The sequence below is a fragment of the Trichomycterus rosablanca genome, chromosome 7 (assembly GCF_030014385.1).
Source record: "Trichomycterus rosablanca isolate fTriRos1 chromosome 7, fTriRos1.hap1, whole genome shotgun sequence".
In the NCBI taxonomy this organism is placed as follows: domain Eukaryota; kingdom Metazoa; phylum Chordata; class Actinopteri; order Siluriformes; family Trichomycteridae; genus Trichomycterus; species Trichomycterus rosablanca.
In genome coordinates, this window is record NC_085994.1 from 9,075,768 (window position 1) to 9,102,500 (window position 26,733).

Below are 26,733 nucleotides of genomic sequence, written 5' to 3' on the forward strand. Positions count from 1 at the left end.
ATGATTACTAGTTCAGTACCTTAACTGCTACCATATAATCCAACTGCTTAGGTCAGATGTAATCCAAGAATCGCAAAAAAACAGGTATCTGTTTGGAACAGAAAAGTCTATGTGATAACCAATACATTCTGGTCAAATTTTAAAGTGACGATTTTGGAGCCAAGAACCACTGGCGATGTAAAGATCGCTTGACTATGGACAGAGTCACACATGTTCTAGTACGCTTTTTGTTTGTTTTTGGTCATTCGTGGATTACAGAAAAGCCACCAGCTGTCCACAGGCTAAATGACATCATATAACTTTCTACACAATCATCTTTTAATCACACAAGCACAGAAAAAAACATGTTCAGTCATTATACATAGAACATGAAGCATGCAGGAGTGGGGAGATAACATCTTCAAGCTTATACTCACGCTCTGTCTTGCTCAACACCTCTTTGTTGTGAGTCCGTGGGTCCAGCCAGCTTGTCATCTTTGAGTTATGACTAAAAAAATGTACATAAACTTAATGAGATTTGGTAGCTTCTCATAACATTTAAATAATCAACTTGTTATAATATATAGTGCTGTGAAAACATGATTGCACCCTTCTATGTTTGCAAATGTCACACTACATAATCTGCTCATTTAAGGAACAAAGTTATCCAACATGCATATCACTGTTCTGGAAAAGGTGACTGATCCCTTAACTAAATGTAATTGGTTTATAGCTTAACCCATTTGCCCCATAGTAATGGCAAGTTATTCAGGTCATGATGAAGCAAAATACTCCAAGACCACCAGATCACTGCCATTTTAGACTGCCAGCATAACGTTCATGCTATACACCAATGAGGCATAACATTATGTCCTAATATTATGTTGGTTCCCCTTTTGCTGCCAAAACAGCCCTGCAACTGTGATGCACTGTGTGTTCCGACACCTTTCTATCAGAACCAGCATTAATGTCTTTAGCAATTTGAGCTACAGTAGCTCGTCTGTTGGATCGGACCACACGGGCCAGCCTTCCTTCCTTGGACCACTTTTGATAGATACTGACCACTGCAGACCTGGAAAACCCCACAAGAGCTGCAGCTTTGGAGATGCTCTGACCCAGTCGTCTAGCCATCACAATTTGGCCCTTGTCAATCTCGCTCAAATCCTTACGCTTGCCCATTTGTCCTGCTTCTAACATCAACTTTGAGGATAAAATGTTCACTTGCTCGCCTAATATATCCCCCCCACTAACAGGTGCCGTGATGAAGAGATAATCAGTGTTATTCACTTCTCCTGTCAGTAGTCATAATGTTATGCCTGGTCTGTGTGTGTATATATATATATATATATATATATATATATATATATATATTACTAGATATGATGGCTATTTTTTTTATTTTGTGATTTCATTTTATCTGTACATTAAACATCACCCCACTGTCTGAAAGCCCTGATGTTTCTTTGAGGTTTTGTTCTTGTTTTTTTTTTATATTGCAGATTCATAAACAAAGACTTCAGGTCAGACTAAAGATGGCAGCAGTTTTTTAGCCAGCTGATTAAATTCACCACTAATGTTTTCTGCATTTGGTGATGACGACTTTCACTGTGGTTCGATTGAGTCCTACAACTAAGGTAGTCCTTAACAATGACTTCTCTGACTTACTTAATGTAGTAGGGTTCTCCTGAGTCACTAAATGCCATCTCCCAGTTTTCTGGCAACGTCCCACCACGGGCACCATTTTCCAATGGAACACCATCCCGAGCCCCACTGGGGTCCCACGTCTGATTGGGTGAAACAATAGTAGTAGGAGGGGCACTGCTCGCCCCTGCAGATCCTGCTACAGAGAATAAAAAGCACCAAAAGATAATACAAATAAAACATAAATCTTACAACAGCCTGCAGTAGTGTACCTCTTCAGACAATTAAATCCATTAGAATGGCACATTAGAAAATCCATTAGAATGACACATTATCAAAGAGATAATTTATCACACCAAATGAAACATTCCCACCACTCTGGAGACCAATGTTAGTGTGCCTTACACCAGTCCAATCATGACTGCCATTGCAAATGGCAATCACTGGAGTGTGTTTGCCTATGTGGCCAAGAAAAGCTTATCCATGAATTGCAGACAGTTCCAGTTCACATTAAAAGCACTTAGTCAATCACTGTAGCTCCAAGTGCTAAATCTTGTGACAGGGATACTTTGAAAGTCACTGAGTACTTCCATTCCATGGTCCAGTCCACTACCAATGTTTGTCTATAAGGGCTGCATGGTGGAATGCCACATATTTTTGGAATTCTGTTAAAAAATACACCAAAACTGCTCCAATTAAAACATACTGGAAGAACAGATCCTAGCTGGCACAAAACCAGTAAAATATAATAAAAATCATTTTGAACAGGCTACTTAATTAAAGGTCCCCAGTCCCCCATAATCATGCAATGGTGCGACCTCGTTTCATACCTGAGAGACCCGAGTCTTCCTCACTGTTGTCCCCCTCCTCTACGGCTTTCTCAAGGTTGCTAAGGGACTTGCTGCGTGTGCGGAAATTTCTCAGCAGGTTGCGGTGCTCTTGGTAGGTGATAGGAGGGCTATCAGGCCCAATGTGGACCGGCCGTGGTGTACCGTAGTAGTTCCCTATGTTAAAAAGAATGAAGAAATAACAGTGTGTGGGTTATTTAGTGTTCCACACTTCTATTAGAGATTGTAAATAGACGCTCATGCTTTTATAATGGCTGAAGTTTTTAACATAGACTTCAGTGTTTGTTTTCACACATTGTTATTAGACAACAGAAACCATCCAGATAATTTAGACTATGTTTGTGGCAGTTCTAGACAATTTTTGTAGACATAAATGATAGGAGTTAAGGAACACGCTTTATCCACCCTACAGTTGCAGCTCAGCAGTGGTTGGACATGAATCTTCAAGCTTTCAATCAAAAGTCCAGGGGTTTAGCCAAAGACAAGCCACATTACAAATGTATTTCTTTTTACAATAGACATTGTCTCAACGCAACAAAGAGCCACTGCTGCCCCACCATACTTGTTATTTTATATATATTTATATATACACTGACCAGCCATAACATTAACACCTCCTCCTTGTTTCTACACTCACTGTCCATTTTATCAGCTCCACTTAAAATATAGAAGCACTTTGTAGTTCTACAATTACTGACTGTAGTCCATCTGTTTCTCTGCATGCCCAGGACCACAACAGAGCAGGTATTATTTGGGTGGTGGATCATTCTCAGCACTGCAGTGACACTGACATGGTGGTGTGTTAGTGTGTGTTGTGCTGTTGTGAGTGGATAAGACACAGCAGCACTGATGGAGTTTTTAAACACCTCACTGTCACTGCTGGACTAAGAACAGTCCACCAACCAAAAATATATCCAGCCAACAGCACCCCATGGGCAGCGTCCTGTGACCACTGATGAAGGTCTAGAAGATGACCAACTCAAACAGCAGCAATAGATGAGCGATCATCTCTGACTTTACATCTACAAGGTGGACCAACTAGGTAGGAGTGTCTAATAGAGTGGACAGTGAGTGGACATGGTATTTAAAAACTCCAGCAGAACACACACTAACTCATACCAGCACAACACACACTAACACACCACCATGGCAGTGTCACTGCAGTGCTGAGAATGATCCACCACCCAAATAATACCTGCTCTGTAGTGGTCCTGGGCATGCAGAGAAACAGATGGACTACAGTCAGTAATTGTAGAAGTACAAAGTGCTTCTATATGGTAAGTGGAGTTGATGAAATGAACAGTGAGTGTAGAAAGAAGGAGGTGGTTTTAATGTAATGGCTGATCAGTATATATTTTCATATATTATATTATAATAGGTAACCAATGTCTGCAAATGAGTAGATCAAATCCATATGCCTAAATTCACTTGAACATGTGCTTTAATAGCAAGTTTAAGACTCAAAAAAACCTTTGTGCCTTTTGTGCAAATGAAGTGAAAATGGTCAATTTCACGAATGTACTTAGTTGCTATTCTGCAGTTCCAAATGCTAAGAATTTTTTACTCAAATGGTTATAATGGTTTTACGATATATAATGAAACGGTGCAATAAAATCAAGAAAAAATCAAAGTAGAACCATTTTCACAAGCGGTCCCCATTACACATTTTAATGTTTAACAGTTACTAGTCCTTGTTATAAATGCAGCTATTTAAGGTGCAAACTGGCACACACTGTGCAGTCTGAAAAATATATGGCTGAAATGCAATGTTGAACAGATGCCAGCTAAGTAAACTGATGTGTAACAAGCCCACCTGCTATGGAGATCCCCGGTGTGGCTCAGTTACAAAATCATGTCCTTCTGTCCTCCCAAATATGGTTGGCAGATGGGGCATGAATACACACGACTGACAAGTCAGTTCCTTTTAACCGACAGTCAGTGTTAATTCGCTCCAGGGGGAAGCGTTTCTATTCATCATGGTTGCTTCCTTACAGTTTGGCCAGCTGCTCTTTTGAGAAACAAGCTTTTCTGTTAAAATCTTAAAATGTTAGCTAGCTAGTAGCAATTATACCTATACTTTTGGTTGCACAGGGTTTCAGCTAAACTAGGGTTCAATCAGTTCAGAGATGTGGATCTGTGAGCTAATGTTGCCAATGTTGCTAATGTCGCTAATGTTGTCTCTTCCTTGCAGATTGGCCAGCTGCTCTTTTGAAAAACAAGGTTTTCTGTTGAAACTTTAAAATGTTAGCTAGCTAGTAGCAATTATACCTACAATTTCGGTCGCACAGGGTTTCAGCTAAACTAGGGTTCAATCAGTTCAAACTCAAAGATGTAGATATTGTAACTGAGATAATGTTGCCAGCTGTTTCTGTAAAAAAATGTGATTAAAATTGCACCAGCCAGCCAAGGTGAGGTAAAGTTGGTAACATGAACAACAAAAATGACATGGATCTTCAGCATAAATCTTCCAAAGCTGCTTGCTGAGGAAAACACCTCCACACAGCACATCCAGCTAGCTGCAGAGAATGCTTACAGCATCAGATTTTCAAAGAAAATGATATTAAATGCCCTATAACACTGCAGTGATAGTATTACACCAAGTAAGTGAACCCGTTTTTCACCACCAACAAAAAAAATCCATAGAATACTGTAATTACTAACTGGTGTGTAGCTAGAACTTGAGATATTAATTCAGTTTCCTTTATTATGCTTTACATTCACACTGGTACACCAGTACCTTTAAGTGTAGGGATACTGCAGAAAGATAAACTAGTTAACTAGCTGTCCAGCATTTAAATACTTGATTAATGAGTCTGATCAGACATTACCTAACATACCACTGTACACATCTACCCCAAAGGAGTAGGGTTTTTTGTAAAAGTGCTTTTTAATCAATTAGTAGATAATCAAGTCCAAAATTAAATTCTGAACCCCCTGACCTTAACAATAACTAAATAATATAATAATAAATAAATAAATAATATACTCATGAGCATACAGTGTACAGCTACAATATTTAGAAATGAAAATTAATGTAAATGCTGCGTTTGAAAGTTATCATTTTGTAACTATAGCAACAACTGTTCATTCATTCATTATCTGTTTTACCACTGCTTTATCATATTTAGGGTCGTGATGGGTAAAATTCACCAGGTGAAAGGTATGAAACACCCTGAATAGGTCACCAGTCCATCACAGGGCAAACACACACATTCACACTTAGGGTAATTTATTGAGTACAGGTGTGTACAGGTGGCCTGGCAGAATGTCATTGGACCATTTAAGGAAACCCAAGTTCCCGGAGGAAACCCACACAGACACTGGAAGAACATGCAAACTCCACACATAAAGGACCCAGACGGCTCCACCTGGGACTTTCTTGCTGTGACGCAACAGTGCTACCCACCAAGCCACCCTGCCACCTGCAGCTACTGTATACAAGAGAAAATCCTGGTACATAAACACAATATATATATATATATATATATATATATATATATATATATATATATATATACTGTATATATATACACAGTATATATACACACCGATCAGCCATAACATTAAAACCACCTCCTTGTTTCTACACACATTGTCCATTTCACCAAACAGCAGCAATAGATGACCGATCGGCTCTGACTTTACATCTACAAGGTGGACCAACTAGGTAGGAGTGTCTAATAGAGTGGACAGTGAGTGGCCGCGGTATTTAAAAACTCCAGCAGAACAGAAACAGATTGACTACAGTCAGTAATTGTAGAACAACAAAGTGCTTCTATATGGTAAGTGAAGCTGATAAAATGAACAGTGAGTGTAGAAACAAGGAGGTGGTTTTAATGTTATGGCTGATATATATATATATATATATATATATATATATATATATATATATATATATATATATATATATATATATATATATACTGACTTTTTAAATAAGAACTCAGAACTGAAACTAACAATTTATAATATATACAGTCTGTTTATATTTCCTCCATCAGCGCATCCACAACCCCCTGCCTTAGAGCAAAAACATAAACCTACAGCATTTTTCAGCATAACCTACAAGCAGTCGTTTAAACCAAAATAAGCATTTTGTAATTAGATATTTAAAATGCAGTTGCTGTGGTGACGAACAGACCTCCAGCTATGATATTTATACTTATGCAGACTAAAAATAAATGTCTAATATTAAAATGAAAACCTGCAGGATTTGGTGCTATTGCTTTTCATTTTACCCAGTTTCAGGGGCATATGGAACTGCACGCAGGCCTTGTTTACAGCCATGAAAGAGAGAAGGAGTAGAGAGCAGAGACAAGTGAAACAAGGATTACAGAGAAAAGCCTCTTTTCTTTCTGCTGAGTGACAAAAACAGGAGCAGTTCAGCTTTTCACTGTGGATTTCTCTGCAAGGGGAACCGATTTACCACACTTGCATTAAATCACAGCCAAAGTACAGAGGTTCAACAAATTATGCTTAGTTATAGTGGTACATATGTGTTATTTTCTCAAACAAATGCACACTAAATAAATATGCTATATGGTCATAAGTATGTGGACACAGAACATAATTGTTCTGGTGTTCTGGTGTTTGTATGTACAAATAAACTCACAGATGTCATACATCTTTATGGGTTTAAACCTGTGAAATCAGAATAATAAGGTACATTGTTTTTAAAAATGACCAAAAATGTTACTTTTGACCATTCAGCATGTACATATTCAGTAATTCCTTCTGAAGATTTGACCAAACAGCATTTATTTAGATTTTTGCACCACAAGACAACAAAACACAACAACAGTGTAACAGTGCATGTCATGAGACCAATAAATCAAAACCAGATTATAGCCTGTTGACGGCGAGTTCTGGTGTTTCAGCCCCACCCACTGCTAAAAGGTGTATAAAACTAATGATATAAAATCTATTCGATGTTTCCAATTTTGTGGCAACAGTTTGGTAAAGACTCTTTCCTGTTCAAGCATGACTGCCCATGTGCACAAAATGAGGTCCAATACGATGTGACTTGACATGGTTGGCATGGAGAAGCTCCAGTGGCCTGCACAGAGCCCTGACCTTAACCCATTCTACCTACACCTTTAGGATGAATAGTAGCATTGACTGACTGTGAGGCTTTCTAAGACAACATCAGTGCCTGATATTACAAATACTCTTTAATATGTCCCACAGACATTATCCAAAATCTTGTGGAAAGACTTTCCAAAAAAGTGGAGACGATTCTAGCTGGTACAATAGGGGACTCTAGTGGCTGGTGGTGGCGCCATAATGATATGGGGTTTGTTTAGATGACATCCCATGGGACCCCTGCTACGTGAACGTTATGTGTGCCTCCTTTCTGTAGAGTTACCTGCGTTCATGTCCTGCATTCGTTTATGTAAATAATAAATGCTCGGAAACTACAAAAGTAAAGTGTGGTGTTCCACAGGGGTCGGTACTGGGACCGCTATTATTTACACTCTCTGTAAAACTGTTTTACTCAACTAGCATTGTACATTATTAACTACATTCTCTACTGTTTTACCCCAAGGACATTCTGATGGAAACCTGTTTACCCGCCAAGGTTAAGGATTGAAGTCGAGACTGCCGTGACAACGATGCTGCTCCTGCCGGATGTGACGAGTCTGGAGTAATTGCACCAAGAATGACAAGAACTCACTACAGACTTTATTGAAGACTAGACCGAATATTAACTCTATTATTACTATTTATTTATTTATTTATTGCCAGTTATAACTTTTAGTTCATTTAATTCTGTGTTTGTATGATTTGTGTAAATCCTACTTATTTAAAGTATCCTCCAGGCCACCCAAGAAGGATGGGCCCTGCTGAGTCTGGTTCCTCTCAAGGTTTCTTCCTGTAATTTTAAGGGAGTTTTTCCTTGCCACAGTCGCCCTCTGCTTGCTCAACAGGTGTTTTTGTATCTGTTGGTCCTGGATTTTGTAAAGTTGCTTTGAGACAATGTCTGTTGTAAAAAACGCTATATAAATAAACTTGACATTTATTCTGATGGGTTTGGCCACTTCCAACAGGACACCAAATTATGTTTGGAGGAACGAGTTTGGAGTTTTGCCATTCCCACCTGAGTCGCCAGATCTCAACGTTGTCAATACATCTGGGATGCCCTGCAACGCGCTGTGGAACACAGAAATCCTACACCTCAGAATGCAACAGAATTGTGGACTGTTCTGCAGTAAGTATGGTGTTCGTTGTTCACAGCAGTGGTCCCCAACCACCGGGCCGCGGACCAGTACCGGTCCGTGGGTCATTTATTGCCGGGCCGCACAGAAAGAATAAATAATTAGAGATCGGTACAAGAGCAATTACATTTCCAAAACTCGACGCTCAGGTGGCACAGCGGTAAAGCATACGCTGTTCACCAGAGCTGAGATCTCGAATACATCGTATTGAATCTTGGCTCTGCCTGCCGGCTGAGGCTGAGTGGCTCCATGAACAACGATTGGCCTGTTGTTCAGATAGGGGCGGGATTAAGCCGGATGGGGACTCTCTCTCAGACTAGTGTGATTACGGCCTCTACTGGCTGGTTGGTGGCGCCTGCTAGGAGATGGGGAAGGAGTGTTTTAGACGGTGTGGCTCTCCGTACACAGCGCTGTACTGCACTGCACTCGTCGAGTGTAGGTGATAAGATGTTCGATTGCTGTGCATGTGTCGGAGGGAGCGTGGAGCAGCCTCGTCCTCCCCAGTCAGGAGCAGGGACCAGCATTAGTGAGAGGATGATTGACGGGCAGAAATTGGATGCGCTAAAGTGGGAGAAAAAGGGGGAAATTTTTTTTCTTCCCAAAACTCTTCGGGTGTTACTGTCTCCTATCACCACTAGGTGGAAGCAGCGTCTTAATGCAGCGAAAAAAGCTCAGGATTTACACCGATTTTCCATTCTGTAGTTACTCTATTTAAAATCCGTGAAATTATATCTTACATGAAACTGGTCCATGGTGAAAAAAAGTTTGGGGACCGCTGGTTTACAGAATATTTCTGCAAGCTTGTGGAGCCCATGCCCCATCATATTTCTGCAGTCCTACGTTCCCGTGGGGGACGTACCAAGTATTAGACTGATGTACCAGTTTTTTTAGCAATTCGGTGTACATGTCAATGCTACACATGCACCACTGGAAAATGAATCAATTAAAATCTGTTAATCTTTGCTCCAAACAAGCAATCTTCAGATTAAATATTTTTTAATCAATTGACCTGTTTTTAGATGTAAATGATGTAAGTGCAGGTGAATATACAAGATATAACATGTACAAGACGTCACGGCTGAAAAATATTATAATATTGCTGGACAATGTAACTATATAACAGCACATGTTAATTTTATACATAGAAAGTCTTCAGTGTGATCTGATGCACTAGAGCTTCTAGAGCTGGTGGTTAGTTAGCATATAGTGAAGATTTGGCAGGAATCCCTGACCCCCATGTCTCATACTCATGAGCACAGTCTGTAAATAACACTAAAAACTGCAGCGATCGCACCAAGCCAGGACTAAACGTAACTAAAATACAATGGCTGTGGACACGGTTTTTATTTTATCCCACGAGTTAAAAATCGGATTTTTTTTTATATCATTTAGTTTAAACTAATCATGCTTGAGCATTAAGACCGTATTATTTCAAAAAGTGTTTGAGGGCCGCTCAGGTGGCACAGCGGTAAAAACACACGCTAGCACACTGGAGCTGGGATCTCGAATACATCGTATTGATTCTCAGCTCTGCCATCAGGCTGGGCTGAGCGGCCACAAGAACAACGATTGGCCTGCTGTTCATATAGGGGTGGGGTAGTAGTAAGCCGGATAGGGTCTCCTCATAACTGATGCAACTACGACCTTTGCTGGCTCACTGATGGCGCACAGGGGCAGGGAAGGAGTGCGTCGATCAGGGTGTGTCTCTCCGTACACAGGGCTGATCCGCATTAGCACTCACATAGTGCAGGTGAAAAGATGCATACGGCTGCTGCCCACAAGTCGGAAAGGGGGTGGGTTAGCCTTGTTCTCCTCAAATCAGAGTGTGGGTCGGCATTAGTGGAGAGGAAGCGTGATGCAATCGGGTAAAAGTCAGGAGAAAAAGGGGGAGAAAATGCATAAACAAAATACAAAAAAAAAGTGTTTGATAACCAAATCATCAAATTCGTATTGATTGTATGACACTGTTTATTTTGACAGATGTCCAATGCTGTGTAGCTGTGCTGCTTCTGACCTTTGAACTTGCCGCTCTCTAACAGAGCTCCTGACTCTTCTAATGAAAAGAACTCCTCAATGGAGACAAAGTTGTAGTCCACTCCAGAGATCTCCCCATCCCGTGGCTGTCTGGTGGTACCTGAAGAATAAACACAATAAAATCAATGCAATAAATACAAGAGTTTGTGATTTGTTTAATATTCTAAGCCTTTATTTAGCTTACAAATGTAACAAGATAATAGAAAACCAAATATATTGAAATCAGTAAATATACCTACATTTTGAATTTGATGCCTGCTTAACACTCAAAGTTAGGATGGGGCAAAAAAGAGCAAAAAAGTTGTTTGGTGGCTTGTGACCATCCATTTTCCTCATTTTCACATTCCAGTGGTTTGTAATAGGATTCTGATCTAGAGATTGTGCTGGCAATTACTTGATCTGATTGTCCTCCATATACACCCTGATTGACCTGGCTGTGTGGCATAGATCATTGTCCTGTTTTCTTTCAGAATAACCTCTAACGTGGCTTGATGCATGTGTCCTTCACCAAGAGAAATCTGCCCAAATCCAGCATTGCTAAAATAACTCCAGATCATTACTGATCTGCCATGAAACTTCACAGTATGTGAAATACATTGTGGCTTGCAGGCCTCACCAGGTTTCTGTCCAACCATTGGATGACTGAGTGAATTTTGGAATCTAAAACATAGATTGACTCTATTCCAATCATCTGCAGTCTAATCCTCATGGTCTTTTGTAAACCTCAGCGTGGCTCTTTCTTGTTGTTCATTAATGAAGGGGGTATTAGCTTCGCACAAATCCAGCACTGCACTTAGGAGCCTGTTTTGAACCCCAGCTGTGGTTTGTCATTCTTTTTGTGGATCACTTAATTTCATTCTATGATTGCTGAGTGACATCGAATGAGTAAGCCTGGTCAGTGGGGAGTCTCGTTTGACCTCATAGGACCCCTATTTACCAGATGTTATTTGGTTGGTGAACCATTCTGAACACTGCAGTAACATTAATGACAATGTAATGAGACTTCAGTGTCTTGTACTGGTTTGAGTGTATCAGGTGCAGCAATGTTGATGGAATTTTTAAACACCTCAGTGTCAATGCTAGGAGGTAAAAAGCACTCCAACCAAAAATAAAAAGCCAACAGCATCCTGTGATCAGAAACGCATTGAAGATCAAAAAGAAAAAGTTCATGTATGTGTGTGTGTGTGAGTGTGTGTGTGTGTGTGTGTGTGTGTGTGTGTGTGTGTCTACTTACAGGGTACCGCCCGAAGGTAAAGGTTCTCCCGTATGACCTGCTGCAGCTGGCTGTCCATGGATCCAGGTGTAAAGCACTTGCTCAGATATAACCTCAGGTCTTTACACAGAGTGGAGCCTGCAGGAGTTACACAGTAACCAGCTAAATCAGTGGAACTACTTAACATACCCAATATTTTACCTATAAACCAAAACCAGAACTGGAATAACAGGCCAAACAAACAAAATAGTAATAACAAAAAACCTAAGACATCTAATCCCAGCTTTATTTCTTATTCATTTGTCTTTAAGTACAACTATGTAGTCAAGGGGTCTAAATACTTTCAGGATTCACTGTTCCGAAATAAATCTAGCATCTACATGTCACTAAATCTAGCAAAATTATGTGCTCGATAATATATAGATAATAGGTCAAATGGATTTAAAAATATATTTTTACACATTACAGTAATTTATTTGAATAGAGCAGCATGACCACCCCAAGTGCACTACTAAGTGCTATTATGATTTGCTACAAACCCCATGAGGACATGTTTAGAGTGCAATGAAAACAAGAATCTGCAATTTGGTAATTCTCTTGAAAATGTATATAACTGACAGTTAAAGTTTTGTTTAAGCAAGAATGGGTAAAAATGTAACTTGCTCAAATGCAATAATCAGTATCATCAGGTCCCCAAAACCCTTAAAAAAAGTCTTAATAGGAAAGATGATGTAAAAAGTTCATATGAAAGATGATGTAACACTGGTTAACAAGCCTCTGTCCCAACTTTTACATGTACATTTTTGGCATTTAGCAGACGCTTTTGTCCAAAGCGACTTACACTACTGTGACAGTATACAGTCTAAGCAAATAAGGGGTTAAGGGCCTTGCTCAAGGGTCCAACAGTGACAACCTGGCAGTGGTGGGTCTTGCACCAGCAACCTTTTGATTACTAGTCCAGTACCTTAACCACTAGGTTACAATTGGAACACTTTTTAACTGTGTTATAGGCATCAAACTTTATACCGGTTTATATTTACAAAATATAAATTATTTGTTCAGTTAAGACATTGGAAATCTTTTCTTTGTACTTTTGTCACTCAATCACTTTCTTTTTTATCTATATATATTTTGTTTATGCAATTTTTTCCCCTTTTTCACCCGACTTTTTAGAGCGTCCAATTGCCCGATTGCGTCACGCTTCCTCTCCACTAATGCCAGAGTCCCTATCCAGCTTAATGCCCCACCCCTATATGAACAACAGGCCAATCGTTGTTCATGTGGCTGCCGACAGGCAGGGCTGAACGCACTCACTTTCACAGGGGGGGGGCCTATCCCAACTTTTCAATGGGCGCAAGGCACACAGTAAAAACCTGGATGGGGCGCCAGTCCATCGCAGGGCAGAGACACATACACACATACACACACCCATTCACCTATAGGGCAATTCAGTGTCTCCAATTAACCTGACTGCATGTTTTTGGACTGTAGGAGGAAACCGGAGCTCCCGGAGAAAACCCACACAGACACAGGGAGAACATGCGAACTCCACACAGAAAGGACCCGGACCGCCCCGTCTGGGAATAGAACCCAGGACCTTCTTGCTGTGAGGCGACAGTGCTACCCACTGAGCCACCGCGCCGCCCTGTACTTTTGTCAGTTAAATCAATGTTCAATAGAATTAAAAATCACAGATCTCCGTTTTTATTGCATTTTACAAAATGTCCCAACTTTTCTGGAACTGAGGTTTGTATTTAGATCAGTATTTTGCAAAAGACTTATCTCAATAGCTAAACAGCAGAGTTAAAACCTTTACCACACCCATTCACACATTTTATATGCAATTATTGTGGAAGTGGACAGACAATTAAGGAGCTTATGGTTTAGAAATATTTCTAATTTGCCTCAAACATCCCATCCTTCTATCATATCATACAAACAGCCTTCCACTCCAGAGACGTCTTAAAATCTGTACAAATGGTAGCAAAAGGCAGCCTTTATTGCCCCTTTATGTACACATAAACTCACAGATGCCCTGTGAGAAAGGCCAGTCATGAACTTTTGGCCATGGATGGCCATAGAAGCTTTAGGGGTTTGAACCTGTGATCTCAGAATTATAAGGTACACTGATCTTAAGTAACAAAAAATTTTAATTTTGGCCATTCGGTGCCTACAAATTCAGTAACGTTAATTTTACATATTTAAGTGTTCTAAAGATTTTACCAAACTGGATTTATTTAGATTTTTGGTAAGAAAGGTAAGCATGTCATGAGACAAATGAGTCAAAATCACATTATAGCCACAACTGAATAAATCAGTTTGGTGCATGTTGTCTCAAGAGCCTGTCTGATTCGCAGTTTATCTTCATTGATCAAATCAAAGCGTGCCAATTTCCCCACTTCTCAATCACAGGAAATGTGAATAAAGAAGCTAGCAAAAGCCTCAAAGACTTACATGAATGCTCCTGCCTTCATTTTTTAGAGTGCTATAAAGCCTCGAATGACAGACGGTTTCCACACATGGAGCACGCGTGTATGAGCCGTCCCATTCAGAATGTATGAGCGTGCACATTCAGCTGCTCTCCTCCGCTGATGGTGATCAATCGTGCCGGAGTGAGTGTGGAGCTTCAGAAAGGTTAAGTAATGGAGTGAGCTTATCACATCCACTTAACAGCACACAGTCTGTATTACCGGGGATGGAAAGGAAGGAAGAGGCAGGACTGAGCTGAAAGAACGCTATAATAAAAGTGTCCAATGGACACTTGAGTCCTTGAGGTTTATTTTCTAATGCAGTGACAGATGACAGAACCAGGGATGTTCATACAGCCATAATATTTTATTATTTTTATTAATTATTATTTGAACTTATGTTTTGAGTGTATTCTCAAATACACCTCTGCCACCACACAGTAATAAATCTCTAAAAGTGTAACAGACTAACAGACAGTTTTACTAATTTTTTAATTACTGAGATATGCAAAAACCTTAGTATTAAACCAAAAGTATAGTATTAAACCAAAAAGTATGTTAAAAATCCTATTGATTTTTGAGTGCCATAAAGTTGTGGTTTTACAGGGTACAGGTGCTCAATTAAAACACACTAAGTCTTAATTTTAACCTCACAGATCACATTTTGGATGGATTGGAACACTGATCAGCCATAACATTAAAACCACCTCCTTGTTTCTACACTCACTGTCCATTTTATCAGCTCCACTTACCATACAGAAGCACTTTGTAGTTCTACAATTACTGACTGTAGTCCATATGTTTCTCTACATACCTATTTAGCCTGCTTTCCCCCTGTTCTTCAATAGTCAGGACCCCGACAGGACCACTACAGACCTCATATTATTTAGGTGGTGGATCATTCTCAGCACTGCAGTGACACTGACATGGTGGTGGTGTGTTAGTGTGTGTTGTGCTGGTATGAGTGGATCAGACACAGCAGCGCTGCTGGAGTTTTTAAATACCGTGTCCACTCACTGTCCACTCTATTAGACACTCCTACCCAGTTGGTCCACCTTGTAGATGTAAAGTCAGAGACGATCGCTCATCTGTTGCTGCTGTTTGAGTTGGTCATCTTCTAGACCTTCATCAGTGGTCACAGGACGCTGCCGGCTGTTGGCTGGATATTTTTGGTTGGTGGACTTTTCTCAGTCCAGCAGGGACACTGAGGTGTTTAAAAACTACAGCAGCATTGCTGTGTCTGATCCACGCATACCAGCACAACACACCACCATGTCAGTGTCACTGCAGAGCTGAGAATGATACACCACCTAAATAATACCTACTCCGTGGTGGTCCTGGGAGAGTCCCAACCATTAAAGAATGGCATGAAAGGGGGCTTATAAAGCATGCAGAGAAACAGACGGACTACAGTCAGTAATTGTAGAACTACAAAGTGCTTTTATATGGTAAGTGGAGCTTATAAAATGGACAGTAAGTGTAGAAACAAGGAGGTGGTTTTAATGTTATGGCTGATCAATGTTTATACAATAGAAACCTCCTTCATATGAGAATGAGACTGTTATGGCCACAAAAGTGGGGCAAGTTATATAAATACATATGTTTTTTGAATGGGATGTCCATCAAGCATGGAAGGAAGGAAATTGAGTCCCTGGAGGACACCCACACATACATTTTAAATGTTTTAGATTTTCTTACTCTCGCAGTACAGGTGAATGTGTTTAAAAGATACAGTGGACAGGGATTTGGTTAGAAGATACATGGTGCAGCTTTATTCCAACATAAGAGGCGTATAATGCTGAGATTTTCTAATATTTAATAATTCAGCAGGAATCCAGCACCCGCAGAGCGGAAGCAGGCAGACACGCCGAATCACACGCTGCAGGAACACCTCACTCAGCCAACAAAAACTCTCATAAGCTTTTCCTTTTATTTACCTGGTGAGACGGTTTTGATGCGAATGGGATGAGGACACGAATTCAGAACCCCTCTGACGTCTCCCAGAGTCATTCCCAGGACAGGAGTGCCGCCAATCTCCAGAATGATATCTCCCACTGTGGCGCCACCTCCAGGGGCAGCTGTGACGAACGGAAACTCACCATAGTCGGCACCACCCCCGATGGCCACACCTAGCTCCCCTGAGGCTCCGCCCAGAGGGACAAAGCTCTCCTGAACTTTGGAGCGCCAGTGTAGCTTCTTGACCGTAGCCTTAGACATGGCGCCAGCGCTAAGGGAAGAGAGAGAGAGAGTAGGATTTAGTTCTGCTACATCTACTTTTATAAATATATAGACATTAAATCTGCTTAACTTATTAAGCAGTCACTAAAAATATTGAGAAAATTTTACTTAAAAAAGAAAATGACTTAAATAATCATTATTTTCTACAAAATGATGTCTCAAAATAAAACACCCTCACATATTTTAAAAACAATAATTTTATAACAGCATTTACAATACAAAAAATTACCAATTAATAAAAACATTGGGAAATTGTAAAAAATGCCATTAAAAATCTTTTTAAAATTTGTTAATACTCTTGAGCTTTTATTCAAGTTTGTTTGTTTGCTTATTTGGATTTTTAACGTCATGTTTTACACCCTTCGGTTACATCCATGACAGAAATAGTAGTTACATAAGATTCATGATTTCACAAGGTTATATCAAACACAGTCATGGACAATTTAGTATCTCCAATTCACCTCACTTGCATGTCTTTGGACTGTGGGAGGAAATCGGAGTTCCCAAAGGAAATCCTTGCAGACACGGGGAGAACACACAGAAAGCACCCGGACCGCCCCACCTGGGGATCGAACCCAGGACCTTCTTGCTGTGAGGCGACAGTGCTACCACCGAGCCATCGTGCCGCACAAAAAATGCCATAAAACAAAGATCTTTTCAGATCGTGTACAGCGATGTGCTCTGCTCGGACGCAATCAGGTATCCTTCAGCAGCGGAAGACAAATTGAGTGTGCTAAAACAGGAGGAAAATGGGGAGAAAAATGCATAATAAAGTATTCAAGTAACAAAAGCACAACAAAATGACATTTAATGGTTAAATAAGGGTAAAATGTGTATAGAATATCCAGGTTACACCAGTTTAACACAGTCCACAATAAGCTGGTGAATTGGTAACAAGCAAGGGAATCATGTTTGGGAATAAAGCAAAGCAGCAAAGATGGCTCCAATACATGCCTCTGCTTCACTGCTACCTTAACACATATCGTTGCTGTCCGATGAAAAACACGTATCTCCACTTTTAGCAGTTTTCACTTTATTACACGTGTTGATTGTGGGTATAAATCTCTGTCTGTCCATAGCAGCTAATATCAAAATGACCAATGAAAGGATGAAAAATCACGCAATCTCTTTAATGAGTATTTCCATTGGCTGCTGATTTTTACCAGGTATAGTCTAGTATAGTAATATTAGACTCTGCTTGTGCTAAAACATGTATTCATACCGGCAGTACTTAAAAGAACACACAACATGCCGTGCAGGAAGTTGGACGTGCTCTTTGGAATTGACCAAAAATATCTGCGTATATACCTTTTTGCTGTCTAAGTTCATTTTACATATTATGAAACCTATGGACTGATGACCTGATAAAGATATATTTTTATTTCAGTGCTGAATTGTATCTAAATTGCGCCATCTGTGGTTTGTTTGCTCCGTTACTCTCAGGGGAAAAAGTTTTTTCTTTTTTCCTGAAAAGCTGGGTTTCAGGGGACAGCGACAATATGCAAGTTACCATGTCAAGGGCACTGACGTACCACTATACCATTAGAAATGTTGGTTTCTGCACCTTTCACTAATAACAGTACAGATGGTCCTTTCGACCTTTGACACAGAGATCTAGGCAACTCCATGAAGCATGGACTCATCTGACCACAGCACACATTTCTAGAGTTATTTGGTCAATCTAAGATGAGTTTAGGCCCAGAGAACATGATGTTATTTGTGAATATACTTAATGCATGACTTTCTCTTTGGGAAATAGAGTATCAGGTTGATGCAGCGGTGGATTGTGTTGAGTAAAAATGCTTTTCTTAAGTACTCCTAAGCTCACATATACAGTATATCACAATAGCATGACAGTTTCTCACACAATGCTGTCCAATGGCTCAAAACTTTTACCCTCTTACTGTGCAATGTTTCAACTCAAATATTCTATAAACACTTGTATATCAAATTCTAAATGTGTTTATATTTGCAAAATACCATAACGTTGTAAGAAACATAACGAACTTGTTTTAATTCTGGACATAGGGTTTGGATACAGCATATGCAGTAAGCCCTTACTATTTCAGGTAGAGAGATGTGCCTACTTAGATCTATGCTCTTGGTTCCTCCTCAGTCCTCATTTATGTAAACCCAAACATAAGATGGATTAGAGTTGTACCATCTTGTAGCCATTATTGATGCTTGTTTACACTAGTAGTGTGTCAAGATTAATATATGATGTTGCGTAAATGTCTAATTATTATAAACTAGTTGTGAATGACATTGTCATTAGTCAAGAAAAGTTCATACAACAAATAGCACTCATGATGAAAGACCATCCCAAGGCTGTCAGGGATAAAATCCTTAAAACATCACTGTACCAGGGCACTTGAGGACAGAACGCCAGGTATTAAGTAACATCACAAGATTCTCTAGTCAATTAACAGACTTAAATACCATTTAAGATTTGTAGAATATCTAAAAATTGTGTCTCCATCACACTGATGTAACGCGTTACTCTAATTTGACCACATTTTTCAGTAACAAGTAATCTAACGCGTTGCTATTTCCAATCCAGTAATCAGATTAAAGTTACTTATCCAAGTTACTGCGCGTTACTATTTTTGCGTCTCGGAGAGTTACGTCTGGCCTATGCGACAATTAAGTCACGAGCTGCGTCCGAAATCGCATACTTACAGAGTATGCACTAGATTGGAGGAAGTATGCACTACTCTGCCAGTAAATAAGTACATACTTTCAGTACAGAAGTGTGCAGTATGCACACAACACCGCCACGTACTACACGTGGGGACGTGATGACATAATATCACCATAGTTACAGACTCATTACAAACCCCACTCGCCAAAATTTTGGATATTTATCGTCTTTTAGTTATTTATTTGTCTTTAAAAAAAATTTAATTTTTAAAAACTCCGTTTTCCGTTTTCTTTCTTGTTTCTTATTCCGCTTCAATCGCCTACGCAGCTCCAGTTCCATTACGGCAGCTGCTGAATGTAACTAATAAAGTAACTTGTAATCTAACTTAGTTACTTTTAAAATCAAGTAATCAATAAAGTAACTTAGTTACTTTTAAAATCAAGTAATCAATAAAGTAACTAAGTTACTTTTAAAATCAAGTAATCAATAAAGTAACTAAGTTACTTTTTAAAGGTAACTATGCCATCACTGCATCAACCAAGAGAAATGGATCCAAATTAAACCACAATGGTGAAAAAGTGTAGTTGCCAGTATAGAGGCTGTATAGCATATACTATGTTATAAACATGATACTGATTTATTAAATATGAATAAATTTTAAAAAATTACATACAATTCAACTAAATACTTTTAATTTCAGTGCATGTAATTACATTTTAAGGTCACCGGGCATACCACCTTGGGGTGCTTCTGTACCACCAATGTGACTCAATGGCACCACATTTTAAGAATCTGTTATTTGGTATTAAATACAATACTGAACACTTCATTATTCTAAGTATTTTTTCAATTAAAAGTTGAATGTTTAGGTGTACCTCACACTAACACAAATGTACAATGTGCATGTATACAATATACAATGTGCAAATAAATGCAACAGATGTTCAATTGTGCGTTTGACACTATGACTTGAAATACAACTAAAATAGCAGCAGTAGTAAATATATTTTTATTAACAATATACACAAATACAGTGGGGTCAAAAAGTATTTAGTCAGCCACTGATTGTGCAAGTTCTCCTACTTAGAAAGATGAGAGAGTTCTGTAATTTTCATCATAGGTACACTTCAACTATGAGAGACAAAATGAGAAAAAAAAATGTATTTGTAAATTATGGTGGAAAATAAGTATTTAGTCAATAACAAACAAGCAAGATTTCTGGCTCTCACAGACCTGTAACTTCTTCTTTAAGAAGCTCTTCTGTCCTCCACTCGTTACCTGTATTAATGGCACCTGTTTGACCTCATTATCTGTATAAAAGACACCTGTCCACAGCCTCAAACAGTCAGACTCCAAACTCAACCATGGCCAAGACCAATGAGCTGTCGAAGGACACCAGGAAGAAAATTGTAGACCTGCACCAGGCTGGGAAGAGTGAATCTACAATAGGCAAGCAGGTTGGTGTGAATAAATCAACTGTGGGAACAATTGTAAGAAAATGGAAGACATACAAGACCATTGATAATCTCCCTTGGGGTCAAGATCTCATCCCGTGGGGTCAAAATGATCATGAGAACGGTGAGCAAAAATCCCAGAACTACACAGAGGGACCTGATGAATGACCTGCAGAGAGCTGGGACCAAAGTAACAAAGGCTACCATCAGTATACACACTACACCGAGAGGGACTCAAATCCTGCAGTGCCAGGCGTGTCCCCCTGCTTAAGCCAGTACATGTCCAGGCCCGTCTGAAGTTTGCCAGAGAGCATATGGATGATCCAGAAGAGGATTGGGAGAATATCATGTGGTCAGATGAAACCAAAATGGAACTTTTTGGTAAAAACTCAACTCGTCGTGTTTGGAGGAAGAAGAATGCTGAGTAAACACCATACCTACTGTGAAGCATGGGGGTGGAAGCATCATGCTTTGGGGCTGTTTTCTGCAAAGGGGACAGGACGACTGATCCGTGTTAAGAGAAGAATGAACGGGGCCATGTATCGTGAGATTTTAAGCCAAAACCTCCTTCCATCAGTGAGAGCATTGAAGATGGAACGTGGCTGGGTCTTCCAGCATGACAATGATCCCAAACACACCGCTCGGGCAATGAAGGAGTGGCTCCGTAAAAAGCATTTCAAGGTCCTGGAGTGGCCTAGCCAGTCTCCAGACCTCAACCCCATAGAACATTTGTGGAGTCCGTGTTGCCCAGCGACAGCCCCAAAACATCACTGCTCTAGAGGAGATCTGCATGGAGGAATGGGCCAAAATACCAGCTACAGTGTGTGCAAACCTGGTGAAGACTTACAGGAAACGTTTGACCTCTGTCATTGCCAACAAAGGTTATGTTACAAAGTATTGAGTTGAACTTTTGTTATGGACCAAATACTTATTTTCCACCATAATTTACAAATAAATTCTTTAAAAATCCTACAATGTGATTTCCTGGATTTTTTTTTTCTCATTTTGTCTCTCATAGTTGAAGTGTAGCTATGATGAAAATTACAGACCTCTCTCATCTTTCTAAGTAGAAGAACCTGCACAATCAGTGGCTGACTAAATACTTTTTGGCCCCACTGTATACACTGATCAGCCATAACATTAAAACCACCTCCTTGTTTCTACACTTACTGTGCATTTTATCAGCTCCACTTACCATATAGAAGTACTTTGTTGTTCTACAATTACTGACTGTAGTCCATCTGTTTCTCTACATCCTTTTTAGCCTGTTATCACCGTTCTTCAATGGTCATAACCCCCACAGGACCACCACAGAGCAGGTACTATTTGGGTGGTGGATCATTCTCAGCACTGCAGTGACACTGACATGGTGGTGGTGTGTTAGTGTATGTTGTGCTGGTATGAGTGGATCAGACACAGCAGCGCTGCTGGAGTTTTTAAATACTCTATTAGACACTCCTACCTAGTTTGTCCGCCTTATAGATGTAAAGTCAGAGACGATCGCTCATCTATTGCTGCTGTTTGAGTTGGTCATCTTCTAGACCTTCATCATTGGTCACAGGACGCTGCCCATGGGGCGTTGTTGGCTGGATATTTTTGGTTGGTGGATCATTCTCAGTCCAGCAAGGACAGTAAGGTGTTTAAAAACTCCAGCAGCGCTGCTGTGTCTGATCCACTCATACCAGCACAACACACACTAACACACCACCACCATGTCAGTGTCACTGCAGTGCTGAGAATGATCCACCACCCAAATAATACCTGCTCTGTAGTGGTCCTGGGAGAGTCCTGACCATTGAAGAACAGGGTGAAAGGGGGCTAACAAAGCATGCAGAGAAACATATGGACTACAGTCAGTAATTGTAGAACTACAAAGTGCTTCTGTATGGTAAGTGTAGCTGATAAATGGACAGTGTGTGTAGAAACAAGGAGGTGGTTTTAATGTTATGGCTGATGGGTGTACATAGGTATAAATAAATAGATGTAGTAGAAGCAGTAGTATAGATTATAAACAGTATACACATATAATTATAAATAATATAAATGATAAAAAATATCAAAGAATTATCAAAGAATTATGTGTAGGTTTGAAAGATTATTAAAGATAATCTAAATCATAATTTCTTTATGACTGGTTAAGTACTGTCTATACTGTATATCATTTAGTAATACTTCAGAATTCTATTTTTAATATGGTGTGGTGGCAGTGAGAAATCTCTCTTGTAGCTCCCTAAAGATTCTCAGTTAACCATTTTTGCAAAAGGTTATGTCCACTTTTATCTTTTTTATAGCTCTAACTTAGAGTGACAATATTGATTTTAATGCCAGGTGTAATGTAATTTACTTTCTTATTGGTCCAGCCTGCCATCTAAAAAGTTTCCTACTGTTTTTGCCAGCTAGCTAGCATGTTTTGTAAAACGTGGCATTCACTGGAATAAAAAGTATGATAAAGTATACAGTACAGTCACAGAATCTCAGTTTTCCTAATGTTTTTACATACTTTTGCACATTAGCACACATAAGTATGTTTGAATACAACTATTTAATTAGAAATTACTTCTATTGTGCTTACTATCATTTAATACAATTTACAGGCTTTTTAAAGCTGTCCTCTTTCACCAACCCACATTTTTGATTTGATGCCTGTAACACACAAAAAAATTGGCAAAGAAGCAAAATAAGGGTAACATTTGTAAAGAATATTTAGGTTACACCAGTTTAACACATTCCACAAAAAGCCGGTGAACTGGTAACAGGCGAGGGAATCATGTTTGGGAAAAAAGGCTCAGTCATTGTCAGCCAAGATGGGTCCAATACATGCCTCTGGATTACTGGTACCTTCACACATATACAAATCACCTATGTCAAGGGCACTGATGTACCCTTAGACCATGAGAAATGTTGGCTTTTGCACCTTTCACTAATATCAGTATGGATGGTCCCTTCAGCCTTTGACACGGCAAACTTGGCATTCCTTAAAAAAAGATAATACATGGACTCATGGGGAGAGTGGTAGCCTAGTGGGTAGAGTTTTGGGCTATCAACTGAAAGGTTGAGAGTTCGAATTCATTGTACTGTAAACCTGTATATGTATATATGACAAATAAAGGCATTCTATTGTATGGACCGAAGTACACATTTCTATAGTCATTCAGTCAATCTAAGATGAGTTTAGACCCAGAGAACATGGTGGTATTACTGCATATAGTTAAGGCATGACTTTCTCTTTGTGTAACCAAGTTTTAGGTTGATGCAGCGGTGGAATGTGTTGAGTGAAAATGGTTTTCTGAAGTACTCCTAAGCCCACCTAATTATCACAGTAGAATGACGGTTTCTCACACATTGTTGTTTGATGGCTCAAAACTTGTTTCATTCATATGTAATCATGATATCCTCACCTGTTACCAATTTACCTTATTGTGGAATGTTACAGATCATTATCTGTATTGAGAGCATGCACTCGAGCTGGCATGGACTCCACACATATGGGCACAATCTGAAAGGCCGTGGTATCCCAGCATGATTTCATAATATTTAAAGGAGTGATGTTTAAATCCCAAAGGACCTTATAAATGATCAGTTTAGTGTAAATCTGCTGACTGTAGAGGAAAGTCTATAATTTATGATATTTATTTATCTTAATAAGCCAGATAGAATTAATGTAAAATATAATAATAAAGGTCAACATTAAAGGTCACTGGAACAGTGAGGTATTCACAGCACTGTTTGGAAAACCATGACGTTATACACATCAGTAAATATAAAAATATTACAGGTCCTAAAACCTTTAAAATCTTTAATGTTTTAAATTCTTTTTATAGGAGAAAGACGCTTCCTTCACATATTCATCTTATACAGAGTTTTGCCTTTCTGTGACATTCTTCAGGCTGAATACATAAGGCTGACTCTGTAAATTGAAACAAAATAAGCAAACAGATGGTCAAATCACACTGGGGGGGTGACTGAGTCGGCAAACACCACTTCCCTGACTCCATTAAAAATGCATAAGGCTATGTCAGGTATTAACAATGTAGTGATATTAAATCTATTTATGTTCATCAGATATTTAGTGTAGTAATTATCTCCAATAAATGCATTATACTTAAAATAATTGATGATGAGCTGCTGAACGCAGCTACAGGAATATGTCAGTGAAGCCTGGAAAGCTGAATAATAGAACCCAAATATTATCTGCCTAAACCACTATAACAGAATAGCACTGTAATCTAGAGAAAGAGATGAGATTGACAGGTGGGTGTGGATGTATCCCACCTTCCAAAAGGCATGCAAAGGTGAATCTTCTCAAGGAAGAACTGTTTATGGGAAACATGCACAAAGTGAAGAATGAGACTAGAAATAGATAGATTTTCACAAATGGAGAAAAATTAGTACTGCTAGGTGTAGGAATATACAACAAACACACCAAGAGACCAATGTGTAATGCTAAAAAAGGCGAGGTAAATTTCTGGGACCTGCAAAAGAAAACTTGCAAAGTTACTTGTGCATGTATCCACTAGGGCTGGGCAATATGATAAAAAAATTCGATATGCTTTTATAAGCGATATAAGATATAATACTAGCAGGCCACTGCCATTTTACTTTAAATAAATGAGCATCAAGAAAATCCTGAAAAAGTTCAGTATTTGATAATGCTTTGCTATCATTGCAAAATGAAAGAGCACGATAAACAGCATAAACGGTAAAATCACACGCTTGAACCAGAGCTGGATCTCAAATACATCGTATCGAATCTCAGCTCTGCCTGCCGGCTAAGGCTGAGCGGCCACATGAACAACAACTGGCCTGTTGGGACTAAGCCGGATAGGGTCTCTCTCTCATGACTGGTGCAATTACGACCTCTGCTGGCTGATTGATGGCGCCTGCACAGAGATGAGAAAAGAGTGCTCTCAGGGTGTGTCTCTCCGCACACAACGCTGAGCTGCACTGCACTCGTCAAAGCGTAGGTGATAAATGCATACGGCATGCTGCCCACGTGTCGGAGGGGGCGTGGGTTAGCTTCGTTCTCCTCAATCAGAGCAGGGATCAGCATTGGTGGCGAGGAAGCATGATGCAATGGGGCAATTGGACGCGCTAAAAAAGGGAGAAAAAGGGGAGAAAATGCATAAAGAAAATATTTTTTTTTAAAACATAACCGCAAACCAGATCAACCAGACAACAGCATAAAATCATAACCGCTGCTTAGCTGGGCTTCTTTATATTAAATTTATATCCATGTGTTGTTCCATTAGGGATTTAATCCCTTTCCAGAATATTTATAAATCCTTATCCAACGGATAATTTATTTTCTCTGCTTTTGAGGTAAAAAGCTGAAACTGGTAATTCATTAACTACACTGTCATTTATACCTCTACAACCAATAAAGACAGAATTTTTCATTACCAGCTCACCTAAATGACACACGGAGAAATCCAAAACATTAGCAGGAACAACTGTAGTTCCGCCCAAAAGCTGAATTCGGAAGCTCTGATTGGTTTATACAGCTGTTTTTCCAAAGCCTGAACCACGACTGATTCACTGAATCAAATGCACTGATCCATAGAGTTGTTAATTACAACATCGTAATGAAATAGAGTGAGCAAAACAAATGAATCTTTACCATAGATAAAAGCACAGCTCCCTGATTCAATTCCAATAAATAACTCATTTGAAAAGAGTCGTTCTCTGACTTGTTTTTATCGCTCATGTGTGAAAGAAAGCGTGTAGCTCAGTGCTTTTGTGCTCTGTTTTAAACGTTCTCAAATGGTAACCTATATATCCTAGGCGTACTTGATATAACGAATGTGGTCATTTTCAGTATCGAGTAAAAAGTAATATTGAATATATCGATATTTGCAATATACCGCCCAGCCCTAGTATCCACTATAATAATACACTACATTTTACATTTTCGGCATTTAGCAGACGCTTTTATCCAAAGCGACTTACAGTTGAGACAGTAAACAATCTAAGCAATTGAGGGTTAAGGGCCTTGCTCAAGGGCC

The 26,733-nt window shown here is 39.5% G+C and overlaps 1 protein-coding gene across 3 annotated transcripts in view; it reads right to left on the reverse strand.

Annotated features, from left to right (window-relative positions):
• Nucleotides 1-26,733, reverse strand: part of magixa (MAGI family member, X-linked a) — an 89,380-nt gene that overhangs the window by 44,677 nt on the left and 17,970 nt on the right. For 2 of the 3 annotated variants that reach the window (XM_062998940.1, XM_062998942.1), the window contains exons 2-7: nucleotides 16,336-16,625; nucleotides 11,952-12,068; nucleotides 10,698-10,817; nucleotides 2,451-2,624; nucleotides 1,645-1,819; nucleotides 417-487 (exon numbers count right to left, since the gene is read on the reverse strand). In XM_062998940.1, the coding sequence (XP_062855010.1) occupies nucleotides 417-487; nucleotides 1,645-1,819; nucleotides 2,451-2,624; nucleotides 10,698-10,817; nucleotides 11,952-12,068; nucleotides 16,336-16,615 (937 nt within the window). In that variant the 5' untranslated portion in view covers nucleotides 16,616-16,625. The remainder of the gene's footprint in view (nucleotides 1-416; nucleotides 488-1,644; nucleotides 1,820-2,450; nucleotides 2,625-10,697; nucleotides 10,818-11,951; nucleotides 12,069-16,335; nucleotides 16,626-26,733) is intronic. The other variant, XM_062998941.1, reaches the window with a different exon arrangement.